We start from the raw sequence: 17795 nt of genomic DNA on the forward strand, positions 1-17795 counted from the left end.
ATACTACAATATATATTTCAAATACAAAACACTTATAACTTACATATTCCAAAAACCATTGTGGAAACAATTCACGGTGTTTCTTGGAATACAAATGTGATGGATGTTCTCTCTTCATCATCTCTTCATGCTTATCTAAGTATGCAATTATCTCATAACAATTGTTCAGTACAAACCAATGGGCTACCTCCATGTCATTTCTGGAAAACAACTCTCCTCGTACATGATCTCCAAAGGGTCGTGCGCTTTAGGCAAAAACAGAAAGTTTCTCATTTCTCACACCTCCGTCATTATTGCGCTGAGGACGATTGAAAACCGTGTCCACATCTTTTAAATACATTCCACAGAAAGAAAGCGCATCATATTGAACCAAAGCCTCTATAATTGATCATTCGGGCTTCGCTCTGTTGCGTATGCTTTTTTTCAGATCTCCGAGAAGCCTGCCAAAATAAAACAATACGATACAAATTAGCAAGTAGCAAGTATGAGATAATGATGCATACACAAATGATGAGGATTATATACCTTTCTATTGGATACATCCAACGATAGTTGACTGGACCAGCAAGCAATGCTTCTTCAGGCAAGTGAACCATCACGTGAATCATACTTGTGAAGAAAGCTGGAGGGAATATCATCTCAAACTTGCATAGGACTTGGACAATGTCATGGCGCAACTGATGAATGTCTGTCTTTTGCAACGTTTTTGTTGTCAGTTGAGAAAAAAATCTGGACAACAAAATGATTGGCTTGACTATATCTTCCGACAATAGGTGTCGAATCCCCACAAGAAGTAGGCGTTGCATAAACACATGGCAGTCATGGCTCTTTAGTCCAGTAAATTTACCCCCATCAACATTCACGCAACGTGCAATATTAGAAGCATACTCGTCAGGAAACGTTACAGACAATACAAACTTTAGAAACTCTTTTTTGTCATTTGGTTTCATGGAAAACAATGCAAGATCTCTTCTTGCTTTATCACTGTCCCTTTTCATCCATAAACCCCTTCATATGCCCATTCTTTCCAAATCAAGATGAGCTTTGATCGTGTCAATTGTCTTGCCCTCGATATTTAGAATCGTGCCTATCAATGTGTCAAAGACATTTTTCTCAACATACGTAACATTGAGATTGTGCCTCAATTTTAGTTTCGACCAATATGGGAGCTCAAACAACATAGGCTTGTGCGTCCAATTCAGATGTGTAGCAAGTCTGGTCCGACAAACTGTTTTTCCGAGTGAAGCAAAATCCAAACGGTTAAGCTGTTCCAATATCTCATCACCGGACCATTCTCTAGGTCTGAGGTGATGCTCTGTGTTATCGTCGAACTCTTTATCCTTTTTCCGTCACTCGTGGTCCCCTGGCAACCATCTCTGATGACCAAGGTAATAAAGTTTTTCAGCGTGCCAACCAAAAGTTACATCTTCCTTGTATACAGGGCATGCCATATAACCCTCTGTGCTCCACCTAGAAACCATAGCATATGGTGGAAAATTATTCACAGTCCACATAACTGCTGCTCGCAAAGTGAACATCTTTCCAGTGGATTTATCGTATGTGCGCACAACGTTTGTCCATAAATCCTTGAGCTCATCAACCAACGGCCGTAAGTAAACATCGATTGACTTGCCAGAATCCTCAGTTATCAAAACAGTGATCATGTATTCTTTTTTCATGCATTTTCAAGGCAGTAAATTATATGGGAATACGAAAGTCGGCCAAGTGTTGTGGTGTTGGTTTAGAACCCCGTATGGATTGAATCCGTCAGTGGCAAGTCACAATCTAACATTTCGGGGAACGTTTGATCGAACTCTTTCCATGCCTTCCCATCTGCAGGATGCCGCATCACATCATCGTCTACCCGTTTTTCCTTATGCATCTCATGTCTGTGACAGTATGCGTCGACATATATAATTGCTGCAACCGAGGTTTCAGGGGCAGATAACGCATGACTTTTTATGGGATCTTAATCATTCTATTCTGAGATGTCATTTTGAACCTTGACTCCTTGCATATAGGGCATGTATCCAATATTTCATACTCTTTGTAGAATAACAAGCAATTATTTTTGCAAGCGTGAATTTTTTCATAACCCAATCCAAGACCATTCAACACCTTCTGCGCCTGTCTATGGTCTTTCGGCAAACAATTGTCCATCCGAAGCATTCTCTTGAAAACTCCCAAAAAGTAATCGAAACATAGATTCGACATACGATACTTTATTTTTCCGTGCATTAGCTCCACAATGGCTGTCAGAACGAAAAAGCTCTGGCACATCGGGTATAACTCTTGGTTGGCATTTTTCAACAGTTTTTCATACTGTTCGAACTCTGCACTGTCTATTGGTGTAGGCACGTCATCTTCCCCTTCTTGATTGCCGCTGGTCGATGCAAATGGAAAAGTATTTGCCTGCGCACTTATTCGGGTTCTGTATCCACCTCCGACTCATAATTCCTGGAACCACAATCACAATACAACAATCATGTTGTACTCTTACAAAATCTTTCCTTATGCCTTCGGTAAGGGCCCTATCCCATTCGGGAATGCATAGTCATGTCACGTAATTTTCGCTACATGAGATTAGATTTCGACGTGGATGAATTTCGGCAGCATCTCGGTACAGTTCTTGAGGTGTACCGTAGTTATAGAATACCTATGTACCACCCGAAGAACATACCAAGATGACATCGAAATCTCCACAATCGAAACTTAATCATGTAGCCATAAATTACGTGACATGATTATGCGCGAAATCCAACTAAACTCAAACGGGAAACTAAGTTTTACTAAAATAAAAAAATGTACGAAGTTAATTTCAATTAACTTTGTACATCAACGTGCATAATTTAACAACATAATATAAATATAATTTCACAAAACAATTTAAACATAATGTAATTAATTTTATATTTTTAAATTATAAAACGACAAAAATACCTTCTCAATCGTTCTCCACCAATCGCTAATCACATATAATATCCCTATACACAACGAAATTAATGATGGTAGTATAAATTTACATTAATACTTTTACACTAACGAAAAAAAATACATACCCAACGAACGTAGCAGAGGTAGAAGGAAATCCACGCATAAAGGAAATGAACTTGAGAAGTTTGGTTGGCCAAAAACGTTCGAGAAAGATGGAGAGGCAAGCTGCAATTTTTTTTTTGCAGTTTGCCTCTGCAATGGTTGAGCATGATAATATATTGGACGAAGGTTTTTGCGCAACGAATATAACTTCGTCGCGCTAAGTCCACATGTTGTCGAGCCAAAACCAACAAATTTGCGCGACAAAACTTCTCTGTCGGCGCGCATGAATGTGCCGACATCCACTTTTGCACGACGAATCTTTTTTGTTCGTCGTTCAATGTTTCGTCACGCAAACTCCATATTTTCGTCGCACGAGTATTTGGCGCCAAATACAATAAAGCCGGGTCCTTTTTCCCGCTTTTTGTTTGCGCGACGAAATGTTTCATTGTCGCAATAGCTAACTTGTTGGGAACAAAATCCTCGTCGTGTAATATGTTTGCCCGTCATGTTTTAAACTGACTGCTTTCTAAGGTAATCCACAATCCACTACATGTATCCTAATATCCAGCCAACCAACCTGCCCAGGTTACAACCAGACTTGGGAAATTTGTAAAAAGCCATTAGATTTTAATCAGCTTAACTCTCCAGATATAAGTGTAGAAATTTTACATACAAGTTTGAAATAAATAAGTTCACTTCGGGAAGCATCAAAGAGGCCCAAATTCCAAACCATGATAAGATGGTTCATCCAGCTAGAAATTCAACTAGAACAAGATCTGGCAAAAATCACAGCACCCAAATTGAAATTTTCAACATGGGCAAGAAAAAGCGGGAGATCAACAATAGCTTTTCGAAGAACAAAAAAGAAAAAAATAACTGCATGGGAAATGGGAACGAAGAGAAAATCTAAGAAAGAAAATTCTGATTGTTTATTAATGAATGGTGAAACCAAAGTACAGTGCTTTGATGAACTAACAACTAATACACATGGTTTTAACCACAAGATTGAAAAAGATTCGCCTCTGCAACTTCAACAAACATCCTCATCATCCGCGGCCTAGAATAAGAAACGTAGATTAAATTAATAATTAATTCTTTAAAAATAAAAATAAAAATAGTACAAGATTTGCTACATACCTATGAATGTCGAGGAATGAAGAACCCCCATAAGGAGACCATTAGAACGAGAATATTGACAACCCATACCTAAATGGCTGGTCCTCTGATTGGTCTATTGCTTCCTCTCAGCATCATCGGTCCACTGATGACCAGTAAAGTCAATACAGATGAGGTTGCAACGAGGAACATCACAAGAGGCAGAGGCAACACAATGGCATACCAATAGCCACGTAGGTTTTGAGAAGAAACAGTTGGAATGATGATTCTTTGGGTTTGGTGGAAGGGGATGGGAGGGTAGGTGAAGATTTGAGGGTAAGTTCCAAACCCGATACTGACGTGGTCGTCTTCTTCCTCTTCCTCTTCCTCTGCTCTTGGGAAGGTTGCTCCTCTTTCCTCTTCCGAATCTTCATCATCTTTTCGGAAGATGGTTTGTTTATCGGCGCTTCTTCGGCATTTTAGTGCTAGGCCGTCTGAGGTCTGGACAATGGGGTTGGCAATGTCAGCGGCATGGGCGGGGGTGTAGAAGATGAGAAAAGGAAGGGCGATGAAGATGAGGATGGCGAACATGAGTAAGGCAAAGGCGAATCTTGGTGACTCCATGATTGACTAGTATCTTCTAACAAGTGACGAAAACTGAAGAAAAATTAGAGAGACTTCAGGGGTTGATTATCAAAAATGGCGTTTCGTTTCGATTGAGTGCAAGGAGTGTACTCTGTAAACCCACGGGAAACTAAGTTTTACTAAAATAAAAAAATGTACGAAGTTAATTTCAATTAACTTCGTACATCAACGTGCATAATTTAACAACATAATATAAATATATTTCACAAAATAATTTAAACATAATGTAATTAATTATATATTTTTAAATTATAAAATGACGAAAATACCTTCTCAATCGTTCTCCACCAATCGCTAATCACATATAATATCTCTATACACAACGAAATTAATGGTGTTAGTATAAATTTACATTAATACTTTTACACTACAGGAAATGAACTTGAGAAGTTTGGTTGGCCAAAAACGTTTGAGACAGAGGGAGAGGCAAGCTGCAATTTTTTTTTGCAGTTTGCCTCTTCAATGGCTGAGCATGATGTGTTCTCTCGTGTCTCTAGCCCTTGGCATGTTCTATAACTCTTGTGTTGTCTAAAAGACTATGATTTCTTATAGAAGGCTTCTTTTGACAGTTTGGGATGCGTTGGTGTGCTCATTGCGGGGTCTAATGTATCGGTCTTTCGTTAGTATTTCCTTGTTCATTGTAGCGGTTCAAAGGGGCTCGGGTTTTGGACTAATTTGTTAGTCCATGGCATGTGTGTGTGGTACTCTTTCCTACCATGGAGTTTGGCCCATGTGGTTTTTCAAGGAATGTTTTAACAAGGCCATTGTAATCATGTAGATTTATGTACGAATCTTTTGGATTATGAATGAAATGTCTTTTTCTCTAAAAAAAAAAGTTGCAGTTTCTATTCTATAAAAATATAAATATAAAAGTAACATAAAATTAGCAACCCATATACACACTGTGTTGTAGTTTCTATTATATAATACTAAAAATACCGATGTATGAATAACAAAAAAATACACACTGTGTTGTAGTTTCTACTCTATAAGCTTAAAGATGCAAATATGAAAGTAATATAAAAATACACACTGAGTCGCAGTTTCTATTTTATAAATCTAAAATTATTAATATAAGAGTAACATAAAAATACACACTGTACTGCAGTTTCTATTATATAAGCTTGAAAATACAAATATAAGAGTAACATAAGAATGAACAATGTGTGGCAGTTTATATTCTTAATTACTAGCCTCTCCGCATGCGCTTCCGCGCCTACGAGAGGCTTTTATTTTTTTTAATTTTTTTTAATTTAAATTTATTTTATAATTAAGAAAAATACAATGGGTAGTTGTGTTCCGTAAAAATAGGATCCATTATCTAATTTTTCTTTTAATTTTAATTTTTTTAATATGAAAAATTATCAATTTACCATATCATCCTCATTTAATTAATAATTTCAATTCTTAATGTTTGCATTAACCAATGACATTTTCTGGTATTTTGAATGTTTCACCATTCTTTGCCTTTTGCTTTATATATATATATATATAGATAAACCTAAAAAATATCAATATAAGGGTAACATAAAAATACAGACTATATTGCAGTTTCTATTACGTAAGTCTAAAAACACCAATATAAGAGTAACATGAAAATACACATTATGTTGCAGTTTCTATTCTATAAACCTAAGCCAATCGTGATTGTTATACATGGTGTTTTATTTGTTTGTCTTTAAGTTTTGTTGTGGTTTAAAATATTAATGAGACTCTTAAACAAATGACAATAATGAGGATATTTGTTTATTTGTGTGTTTTCAAAACCAAATAGTAAAAACACAATCAAATCACAAATTTAGGAAAAATTGTGATTGTCACGCATCATTTTATACATATATATATAATGGTTCAAAACTTGTAAATTTTAATAAATATAAATTGATCTATTTATGTAAGCATGAGGGCTTTGGTATAAATAGTTCGTGAATCGGTCTTAAAATTAATATTTCAATAAAATTGACTTTACTTTTAATATAAATATTATGCAACTTAGTAAATATGTCAAAAGTAAAGTTGGTGTAGTAGTGGTTTTGGTTGGGGTTTCCATCTCTGAGGTTGGAGGTTCAAGTACCCGTTATGGCAAAACAAACAACCTTTTTACAATGTTAAATACAATTGATTTAAGGTGAAGTGATCAAACTACAAAAAAACATACTACTCTATCATTCAATTCCTTTGCCTATATCCATGATTGCTATGTAGTTTCTTCTTTCATATGCAAAACATCATTAGCGAGAAAGCAAAGTTGTCAAAAGTTGGAGGCATGGTGAATTGTTGATCCAATCGAAGATAATAAAATTACAATCAGGATTACATTGTGCACCAAGTTCAGAACATGTAATCTTACATCAAATTCAATCTGCTCCATAATCATATAAGAATTTCCCTACTCGCAATTTAGTTCTTGGAAGTGTTGAGCAGTCCACAGAGAACTCCCAATGGGTAGCAATGATTTTAAGAAGAATCTCGATCAAGAGTTTGGAAGATGATAGTTTCATCAATTCAAGAAACTCTAACTTCTTTGTCAACTGGTGCTCTCTCTGAACCAAGGGTCCCTGGGTTTGTGAACATCATATAATTTTAATGGATTTGTCTGTTCGTTGGCAGCTGCAAAAGTAGAGGACTGGCTAGAGTCAGTAATATTGCTCGGTCATTCCAATCATTTCACCTGAATCAATAGATGTTTTAGTTTACAATAAGTCTTCAGAGGAACCCACACCTCCATAGTCCAATTTCGTGTATGTGTGGCATGACATGATGCATCCAGAATGGAGTGGCTGGACAAGGTAACAAATTATTAGATTATTCCTACAAAATAATCGTAAATAAAACAAAAATCTTGAGTTGAAGTCCTTATTTGAATCAACCATTATACGATGAAGTTGCCTGCTCACCATTATATGAACAGGACGATGTCTCCAACCATCAGCAGAATGAAAAGTTTCACAAAACTTATCATTTATATAAGCAGAACTAAATTTGCAAATAATCAAGTCAGTTACTAAGTGAAAGTACACATATATCGATGCCTAATATAGTCGTATGAAATTGCTAGCCTTGACCTTACTTCAAGGTTGGAAAATTCATGCCCATAGTTCCAACCCTAATGTTTAGAAATTCCAATCTGCATGATGAATTATCAAAAATTTAGTAATTATACCAAGTCTTCATTATCTCTTCACATACAACCATATCAAGTTAGAATCATTGAGTTGAGATTCAAAATATATTCTACAAATTCAAGAAAATTTGGTGGCAAAGTGTTATGATAATAGAGATACCTCTGGTAAATCAATGATTCGATGTTATTGAACTTTGCATCAATGCATGCAGTACTACCACAATCTTCATCTTCATCTTGCCCTTCACACGCTTGAGAAACCTTCATATTTATGTAGAACCCAAAACTTAATATGTAATCAAGAAAGGAGATTGACAAAAGCTTTTGCGCATACCAACCTCGTTTTCAAGTCACTTTTATAGTTGAAGAAGAGGATTCTAGAATGGCGGTTTTCAAAAACAACAGGCCTAATCTGAGTCTGGTATGCGGTTTTTAAAGTGATCCTTTCTAAGGAATTTCTCCGAATCAGTTCCACAAATCCGTTACATTCCTAGTCTTGGTTTCCAGGCTCTAAACATGGACATATATGAAATAGGAAATTTATTTATGACTTTAACAAAATTGTATGCAATAAAACGAAAGAGCTTCGTACCTAGACGTCCCTGAAAACATTAGACTTTAGTACAAAGGCACTCACAAGCTGCAGACATGGGCTTAGCCAAGTTGGCTAGAGTGGATGTGTCCCCCACTCTGCCCCCAAGTTCAAATCCCTCTCCTTAAAGTTTAGATTAGATATCGTTTGTATAAAATAAAATAAAATAGAACATGTTATAAAACTAGATGGAGAAAATATAGAGAGAAATGATATGCTAAGGATAAAGTTTCAACATGTTTTTATTCACCTAATCTTTGGTAGAACCACCTATTTATAAGCTTACAAGATAGGAGATTGAATACCACCATTCACAATATACCTATAGGTTACAAGCACTAATTACAAATACTCAGTGCATAGGTTATATAAAATCCAACGGTGGAATACTAAGAGGTATGGTGGTCATCAACCAACTCATGCATTTACAACACTCCCCCTTGGATGTCCACCATACAATGACATAGTTCCCTTATTAAAAACCTTGCTTGGAAAACCCAGTGAGACAAAACCAAAGCAAAGGGAAAAAGAGTGAAACTTTCTTCTGTATCATTGATATGGTGTTGGATGTGCTTATGTTGCCTGGTTAAAAACCTTGCTAGGAAAACCCAGTGGGACAAAAACCTAATCGAAGGGAAAAGAGTACAACGCGCATATGTGTTGTATGTAGTAGAACTAGGATACTCCCCCTGATTGATATCTCACATTGATTTTCAATAACTTCTGCCATATAGATTTCGGAAAAGTTTTGGTAAAAAGGTTCGCCATATTATCTTGTGAACAAATTTGTTTGACTCCAATCTCTTGACTTTTTTCTGAAATTGTCACCCTTGATGAACCCTTCTCTGATTTGAGCAATACAAGCAACATTGTTTTCATACATGATCGTTTATCACACTATTTGACCTGTTTTTCACTTTTCAAATTATTGAACTCTTTAGTAACATCAACAACTAATCTAATAGTCAAAATATGTTACAACAATATCAAATTTGAATTCAAAATACTCAAACTCTTAGTGTTAACTCTTAATCAAGAATATCGTGGTACTGTATATCCTTCAAGGGGTTGCTTCATGCGATATATCTCAACTATTTCATGAGCTTTGAGGATCTCCATGTACCATACAGTCTTAATAAATATGCATTTAACACATGTTATAAGTTTCGCCTTAAAATAACAAATGTACTTAGAAATGTCACTACTACAAAATAGTTAAACCACAACACAAAATAGACGACGGTGCATCATAAAATCGTCGTTATGTTTTAAAAGACAACGGTATTTTTAAAACCGTCATGATATATCATGTTATACACTACTAGCGTTAGATTGATTTTTAAAAGACGACGCATGTCACTAACAAGCGTCGTCTTTTAAAACACACTGAACAAAAAAAAGGCCACTTGATTTTTAAAAGACGACGCTTGTTAAAGACACGGTTTTTTTTTTTAAAGAACTGTCGTCTATTATATGTAAAGACGACGGTTGTTTTAAAAAAAGGGTCGTCTATTATATCTAAAGATGACAGTTTGTTTTAAAACAGGGTCGTCTATTATGAAGTAAAGATGACGGTTTTTTTTTTAAAAAGGGTCGTCTATTATATCTAAAGTAGAGGTGTCAAACGGGCCGTGCCGGGCCAGCCCGTCCCATTTAAACTCGTGCTTTTAACATTTTCGTGCCGTGCCGGGCCGGCCCATTTAATTTATCGGGCCGTGCCGTGCCGGCCCATTTAATAAAATCATTGATCCCGGCCCGGCCCAAAGCCCATGTCCATATTTAAACGGGCCGGGCCGGGCTCGTGCCGTGCCCGTGCTCGTGCCGTGCCCGTGCTCGTGCCATACTCGGGCCCAAGAACCAACCCATTTAATTTGAATTTTTTTCGCTTGATTTTTTTTTTCCACTAGATAATTCAAATTATAAACATTAAAAATATAATTAGAGGCAAGAAATTATAAACTATTTGAAAACATTAATCAATCAAACATCCAAACAATATGAAGGGCGGAGGGCAAAAAGTGTCCAACTCCACAAAGTCCACTTGAACTTTTTATCTTTAAACAACTTATTATTTTATATGTGAAGAAATGTTTTGCTTTGATTATAAGAGAAGCGTATATGTCATATGTATTGATTAGATATCAAGTCCAATGTTGTTTAATTAATTTGTAGTTGATATGTTTAATTAACTAAGGACTCAAGTAATTTCCCTAAAATGAAAGACATCAAATATATGGTTATGATTTTTTTATAAATAAAAAAAAAACATATAAACAATGACATTAGATGTCAAATTATTGCATTTTGACTTTTTGAGAAGAAAAAAATGCTAAATGGGCCGTGCTTGGGCTCGTGCCTAGGCTTGTGCCGTGCTTGAAGCGGGCTCGGGCCAAGCCCGGCCCATGTCGGGCCATGGGCCGGCCCGGTCCATTGGACCTATTTTTTGATCCCGGCCCGACCCCAGTTTTCGTGTCGTGCCGAGCACGGCCCATTAGTATTCGTGCTCGTACCGTGCCGTGCCTCATTTAAACGGGCTGGGCTCGTGCCGTGCTGGGCCGGCTCGTCCCGTTTGACACCTCTAATCTAAAGATGACAGTTTTTTTAAAAAATAGGTTCGTCTATTATGAAGTAAAGATGACGGTTTTTTTTAAAAAAAGGGTCGTCTATTATATCTAAAGATGACGGTTTGTTTTAAAAAGGGTCGTCTATTATGAAGTAAAGATGACGGTTTTTTAAAAATATAATGGGTAGTTGTGTTTTGTAAAAATAGGATCCAGTATCTGATTTTTCTTTTAATTTTAATTTTTTTAATATGAAAAATTATCAATTTACCATATCATCCTCATTTAATTAATAATTTCAATTCTTAATGTTTGCATTAACCAATGACATTTTCTGGTATTTTGAATGTTTCACCATTCTCTGCCTTTTGCTTTATATATATATATATATATATATATATATATATATATATATATATATATATAAACCTAAAAAATGTCAATATAAGGGTAACATAAAAATACAGACTATATTGCAGTTTCTATTACGTAAGTCTAAAAACACCAATATAAGAGTAACATGAAAATACACATTATGTTGCAGTTTCTATTCTATAAACCTAAGCCAATCGTGATTGTTATACATGGTGTTTTATTTGTTTGTCTTTAATTTTTGTTATGGTTTAAAATATTAATGAGACTCTTAAACAAATGACAATAATGAGGATATTTGTTTATTTGTGTGTTTTCAAAGCCAAATAGTAAAAACACGATCAAATCACAAATTTAGGAAAAATTGTGATTGTCGTGCATCATTTTAAAGTGGTGAGCAAAAATGCTCCCTATCTATATTAAATGAAATATAAATTTTATTTGCTTACACAAATTTTTGGTTGAAATCTTAGTTATGTGCTTACGAACTTATGGTTACACATCTGCTGCCGTTTGTATGCTTATGTATCACAACTATGCACTATATGATCTATGTCTTGAAAAGTTATACAAAGTGGGCTTATGACTTAGATACTTCAAGTGATTTACAAGTTTTTGGCAAGTTTTGGAAGTTGGTTGTAGGCTTAAGTCCCTTCAGATAGTGCACTATTATTGTGAGGAATGAATTCATCAGCCTTGAGAAAGAACTCTTGTTCCTTGAAAACTAAGAAAAGATAGACAATCGTAGGTCCTCAAACACACTGGTGTGGTGTGAGACAAAGGGCCTCCTATGCCTAAGTTAGCATTGTTAAACAGAGAAAGAGTTAGAGTTTCTTAGTTCAAGGAACAATTACCTTCTCCCACAAATGGAGTTGGGTTTAAATTTGGCCCATTGGTGGCTTATTTACCACCGTTGGAGGCTACGTCTGTTAAAACTAAGTGGTGGATGCCATGACTCCTTGATGTGCATGTCCAATCAATTAGCCATTTGACTTGGGACGTATGAGATTTTTACCCAAAGTAGTGGTGCGTAATCTCCTTAATTACTGCTACTGCAATTAAAGAGGATCTACCCAAGATTTGGGTTGATCTTTTAGTGGTATGTTGCCTAAGGATAAGTCATGTTGGGCTTATCCCCTAAGCCTTATCTAATCTAGGCTTAGATCAGGCAGGCATCTGGACCCGTATTGGACTAGCTTGTCCATGGGCCTTTGCCTATCAGAAGGTCTTTGTGAGGCTTACATGGGCAACTTGGGCTCAGGTGGAGCCTTAATCTGCCAGAGGAAGCGACCTCTGCCAGCTTTGGGGCAATAATTTCAACTGTCATCATTTAATGCTTGATTGGATGCTTCTTATCTTCTCTCGCCCTTTGCTAAGGGCAATTTTGTCCATTTGATTGCTTTGTCGTACACGTCGCGTCTTATTATTGGTGTACGATTATTTGCTCCCACAATTATACTTAACACGTTTTGAGAAGTCGAACCTTCAGATATATATAGATGTTTGAGTATTACAGACTCTAGCATGTTGTTGCTTATCTTGGTACATTTTAGGACTTATGATTTGTTACCAGTAATCCACACTTATGAGATTCACTAAGATGCGAAGCAATATAATACACTGAGAAAAGTAATATATCGTGCATAATTAATAGCTATAATTGATTATATGTTATCTATCTCGATGTTATGTATAATCATTTTGTAAGGTCTGTACTTAGTGGGATTGTGTGTGAGCCATGGTGCTACACATTTCACTATTTTAAACTAATGAGTAGGTTCACAAGGATGAGATGTTCTTTACTTAATTTCAATATTAAATCCAAGTGTTTATGTACGAATAATTTCCCCTTGATCATCAGTAAAAGTTTACATTTGAAAATCACTACTATGTTTTGATATTTTAGAAGAAAAGGAAAACATAGTACGTACGATTAAAAAAAACCAAAAATTAAATGAATAAAATAAGAATGCCTTTTGTTTTGTGTTAGTGAGTGAGACCCAAGGTGTTGGTTACAGAAGAAGCTAAAGAGACACAATTACCAAAAGGAGGGGCCATACCAGAGAGAGAGAGAGAGAGAGAGGGAGTTAGTTAAAGTTGTGATAAAGAAGCAAACCATCAAGAATACAATTATCATTATTATTAAAAAAGGAAAAAGAAAATAAAAAAAGCTTACTTAGAAAATAGAACTTATATCAACGAACGAATGTCTTAATCCACCCGCACCTTCCATTGATAATTTCCATTCCATCTTCTTCTGCACCTCTCACACACACATACTTCAACACCACGCCAAAACATTCCCTTCTTCCACCAACTGCTGCAACACCACCAACAACCCTACGCCTTCTCTCTCTCTCTCTCTCTCTTTCTCCCTAACTGCACAACTAACGCTCAACACTAACATATATATTCTGTTATGGCCTTTAACTGTTTTGATGCGCCTCTTCCAGTTTCAACTCTCAGTTTCCTTCATTTCTATAGCATTCGGTATTATAATAATATTATTATATGGAGACCAACGCCGCCTTTCCAACCTCACCTGATTCGTCGACCCGAGATTTCGGCTCCGATTTCGCCTCCATGTACCGCTCGATTTTCCCGCCAAAATTCACACTCCCGAGCTCTCTCTCCCTCACGCCCTCCACTCGCTCCTCCTTCTCCGATTCCGATTCCAACTCCGACGACCACCACCATAATCACAATGCTACTTCGCAGCGCCTCAACCAGGCTCAGCTTATCCTCGAGTCCCAGGAGCTCCGCGACCGCTACGATCTCTGCAGCGCTCACCTCCGCGACCTCGCCGACGAACTCGACTCTCTCCGCCGGGAGAACTCCCATCTCCGGTCCGCAAACGCCGACCTCGTCAAGCTCCTCTCGTCGCAGGCCGCCTTCCAGAGCTTCCTTCTCTCATCCTCCTCATCGTCCGCGTATCAGAGTCCTTCCACGACGTCGTTTCTCGACGACTTTCGGCGGCTCGGATTCGGATCTCTCGGTCCTCGCGACTGCGTCGTTTCCGACGAGGCCTCGGATATCAGTCCCACGAGCGTCATCGAGCGAAACCGGTTCGACGTCGTAGACCGGGTTGCGCTCCCCAAGAGCATTTCCGTCCGCTCCTCGACTCGGCCACGTGTCCCTAGTCAACTCGTTTCTGGCTCGGCCACTGTGAGTAATTAATTAATAAATTGAATTATTACGTGGAATTTTATTATTTTATTTTATTTTGTCTCATAAATTTATGTTTATGGGCGGGTTCTGTTACTGTGGGTGCGGGTGCAGCAGAGCCAAGTGAAGGTGTTCAATCAGGGGATGGTGAAGACGGAGCTGTGCAACAAGTGGGAGGAGACTGGCACGTGTCCGTACGGAGAGAACTGCCAGTTTGCTCACGGCGTTAGGGAGCTCCGTCCGGTGATGAGGCACCCGCGCTACAAGACTCAGCTCTGCCGGATGGTTGCAGCTGGCGGAAAGTGTCCGTACGGTCACCGCTGCCACTTCCGTCACTCGCTGACTGAGCAGGAGAGGCTGCAACTGGCCGTGGCAGCAGAGACTCGTTTTGATTAATGGATGGATATATACGTGGGACTGGGTTTTGTTTAAATTGGCCTCTTTTTTTTTTCTTTTTTTTTTTTTTTTTTTTTTTTGTACATAGACCATGGCGTTTAAAGATCTGAGAACTAAAAATGTTCTAAATCCAACGTAAATTAGTAAGAATAAGGAAAATGTGAATTTTTGTAACGGGGTGCTGAGAGGGAGAAATGTCAATTACTGATTTATTGCTCGTATTTTAATTTCTTAATTTGATTATTATCTATATATACATTAATACTCGGGTTTCTAATCATCCAAATGATGATGATGATATATTATATGTATACACCAAGTTTACGCAACTTTCAATCCAAGTCAGAAAATGTGGACGCCTACATCTCTCTCTATCCATGCATCTCATGTGTAGTTAGGGGAGTGATGATTGATGGTACATGTCGGTATCAATTTACGCATACAGGTCTTGATAATATTATCTAACAAAATATATCAATCAAATCTAAACAAATTCCTGATGAAATATCAACTAATAACAAAATATTGATAAAATATCAAACAATCTTTTGTATAGCGCTTGCCACATGAATTCATTGTAAGAAGGAGTTTAATTGAATTTAATTGAGTTTGATTGAATTTCACAAACACCATGTAGATTTTGACTGTTGTTATCCTTGGATTAAATTGTTTGTTTTAATATGTTTTGTGAGAATTGTGAAGAATTTGTGGAAATAGGATAAATTGAACTAAAAAGGAGCAAGAAGAAGAAGATTGAAGATTAATTGGAAAGAAACCAAATCATTCCTTTCATCACAAGGAGTGTTGTCAAATTTCCTAGTTCAAGGTATTTCAAGTCTTACCAAGTCAAACAAAGAGAAATCAAGAAGACCCTAGATTAGTAGGAATCCTATTTTCAAAATAATTGTAATTAAACCTTAGATAGGTAGGATTTATAGGAGTACTATACATAGGGGGATTTGGCTACTATTGTATATAGCCGAACACCATCCAATTCCTACACATTCATACCCATAGCCTAAATACGTACATTGAGGAGAACAAGAAGAGAGCTCGCACAACCTTGACGTTGTACTTGAAGAATTTGGTGTCTTCCATGTCTTCATCAATCATCATGTTTCTCAATAAGTCATTCAGGAACTAATTTCTTTTTACTAAGGCTACGATGTAGCTTAGCTATGAATATTTAAATTCTTTGATATTGTTAATTCTATTTATCTATGCATGTTGAGTGCTTGTTACAATTATTAATACTTTCAATTAATTATCCACTAATTGCATGATTGGAAGAATTAGGTTCAAACCGTAAGGGGATGCCTGATAAATAGCTTCTTTTAACAAGTACCGTAAATTACATAGTCGACTTAATTAGAAGATTAGGTTATGTTTTGTGTAGTCTTTAATATTTTCCATAAATCTTAATGAGTTCTTAATCATCTAAATCCATAACTAGGAATAGAGTGGGTTGACGGTAAAAAATAAAACTAATATAACTCGGAAGAGAGTATTGATGAGGTAAGGGAAAATGACTATCAACATGTTAGGAAAATTAGAATTAACAAGCTAGAATGATTTGGGTGGGATTAGCTAGGTGAAATCGGTGTCCTAGTGCTTTATTATCCTTACTTTCATCTGTTACATTGTTTACTTACTCTTAATTTACTTGTTTACTTATATTTTTGACATCATAATCCTTTTATTGTTTAATTCGAATATAATTAGTCATAAATCACTCTAATACTTAATAGATTAACTTAATCCCCGTTGAAACGATACTATACGTACTACTATATTAATTTGAGCAATATTGACCTTTTGCAATTATTCACATCAAATTTTGGGGATCGAGCTAGTATGTTAATATTATTACGATTTATTAAATATCCAAAGTACAACTAGAAAATAAATCGTACTAATATTAACAGACTAAGCCAATCTCCGGCAACGGTACTAAAATTTTATGTGAATAATTATAAGAGGACAAGATCACTCAAATTAATATAGTAATAAGTAGAGTATTATTCCAATAAGGATCAAGTTAATTTATTAAGTACAAGGGTGATTTATGTCTAATTATATTTGAATCAAATAATAAAATGATTATGATGACAAAAATATAACTAAGAAAGTAAATTAAGAGTAAGTAAACAATGTAACATATGAAAATAGGGATAATAAAGCACTATGACACCGATTTCACCTATAGCTAATCCCACCCAAATCCTTCTAGATTGTTAATCCTAAGTTTGCTAACAAGTTGATATAGTAATTTTCTCTTACTTCACTAATACTCACTTCTGAGTTATATTAATTGTATTCTTTACCATCAACCTTATAGTTATGGATTTAGATGGTTAACAACCCATTAAGTTTTATGGAAAATATTAAAGACTACACAAACCATAACCTAATCTTCTGAGTCGGCTATGTAATTTATGGTACCTGGTACAAGAAGCTATTTATTAGGCATTTCCTTCCGGTCTCAACCTAATTCTTGCAATCATGCAATTAGTGGCCGATTAATTGAAAGCATTAAGAATGGTAACAAGCACTCAACATGCATAGATAAATAGAATTAACAATATCAAAGAATTTAAGTATTCATAGCTAGGCTACATTGTAGCCCTAGTAAAAAGAAATTAGTTCATGAATGATTGATTGAGAAACATGATAATTGATGAAGACATGGAAGGCACCAAATTCTTCAAATAGAACGCCAAGGTTGTGTGAGCTCTCTTCTTGTTCTCCTAAAGGTATTTCGGCTATGGGTATGAATGTGTAGGAATTGGATGGTGTTCAAGTACACAAT

General features: G+C 36.3%; 1 protein-coding gene and 1 long non-coding RNA gene across 3 annotated transcripts; one reads left to right on the forward strand and one right to left on the reverse strand.

Moving 5' to 3' along the window:
• Positions 1-7045: 7045 nt before the first annotated feature.
• On the reverse strand, positions 7046-8211 carry LOC110746047 (uncharacterized). The gene is made up of 4 exons (XR_002524923.2): positions 8061-8211; positions 7674-7903; positions 7499-7556; positions 7046-7386 (listed from the first exon to the last, which is right to left on the reverse strand). It is a non-coding gene; the product is annotated as an uncharacterized LOC110746047 (long non-coding RNA).
• Positions 8212-13653: 5442 nt separating this feature from the next.
• On the forward strand, positions 13654-15207 carry LOC110746045 (zinc finger CCCH domain-containing protein 14-like). Of its 2 annotated transcripts, none has more exons than XM_021946241.2 (2): positions 13654-14590; positions 14708-15207. In XM_021946241.2, the coding sequence occupies exons 1-2, from the start codon at positions 13937-13939 to the stop codon at positions 14984-14986; spliced, it is 933 nt and encodes a 310-aa protein (XP_021801933.1). In that variant the 5' UTR covers positions 13654-13936; the 3' UTR covers positions 14987-15207. The 2 variants fall into 2 exon arrangements, with proteins under 2 accessions (XP_021801933.1, XP_021801932.1); XM_021946240.2 differs by having other exon boundaries at positions 13656-14590; positions 14705-15207.
• The last annotated feature ends 2588 nt before the right edge of the window (positions 15208-17795 follow it).

Source organism: Prunus avium, chromosome 3 (genome assembly GCF_965620075.1).
Source record: "Prunus avium chromosome 3, drPruAviu1.hap1.1, whole genome shotgun sequence".
Classification (NCBI taxonomy): domain Eukaryota; kingdom Viridiplantae; phylum Streptophyta; class Magnoliopsida; order Rosales; family Rosaceae; genus Prunus; species Prunus avium.

Excerpts from the sequence above, each read along its gene's own strand:
- LOC110746045 (XM_021946240.2), top strand. The coding sequence starts at position 13,937 with ATGGAGACCAACGCCGCCTTTCCAACCTCACCTGATTCGTCGACCCGA. Across the intron at positions 14,591-14,704 it reads TCGTTTCTGGCTCGGCCACT|CAGAGCCAAGTGAAGGTGTT; the intron begins GTGAGTAATTAA and ends GTGCGGGTGCAG.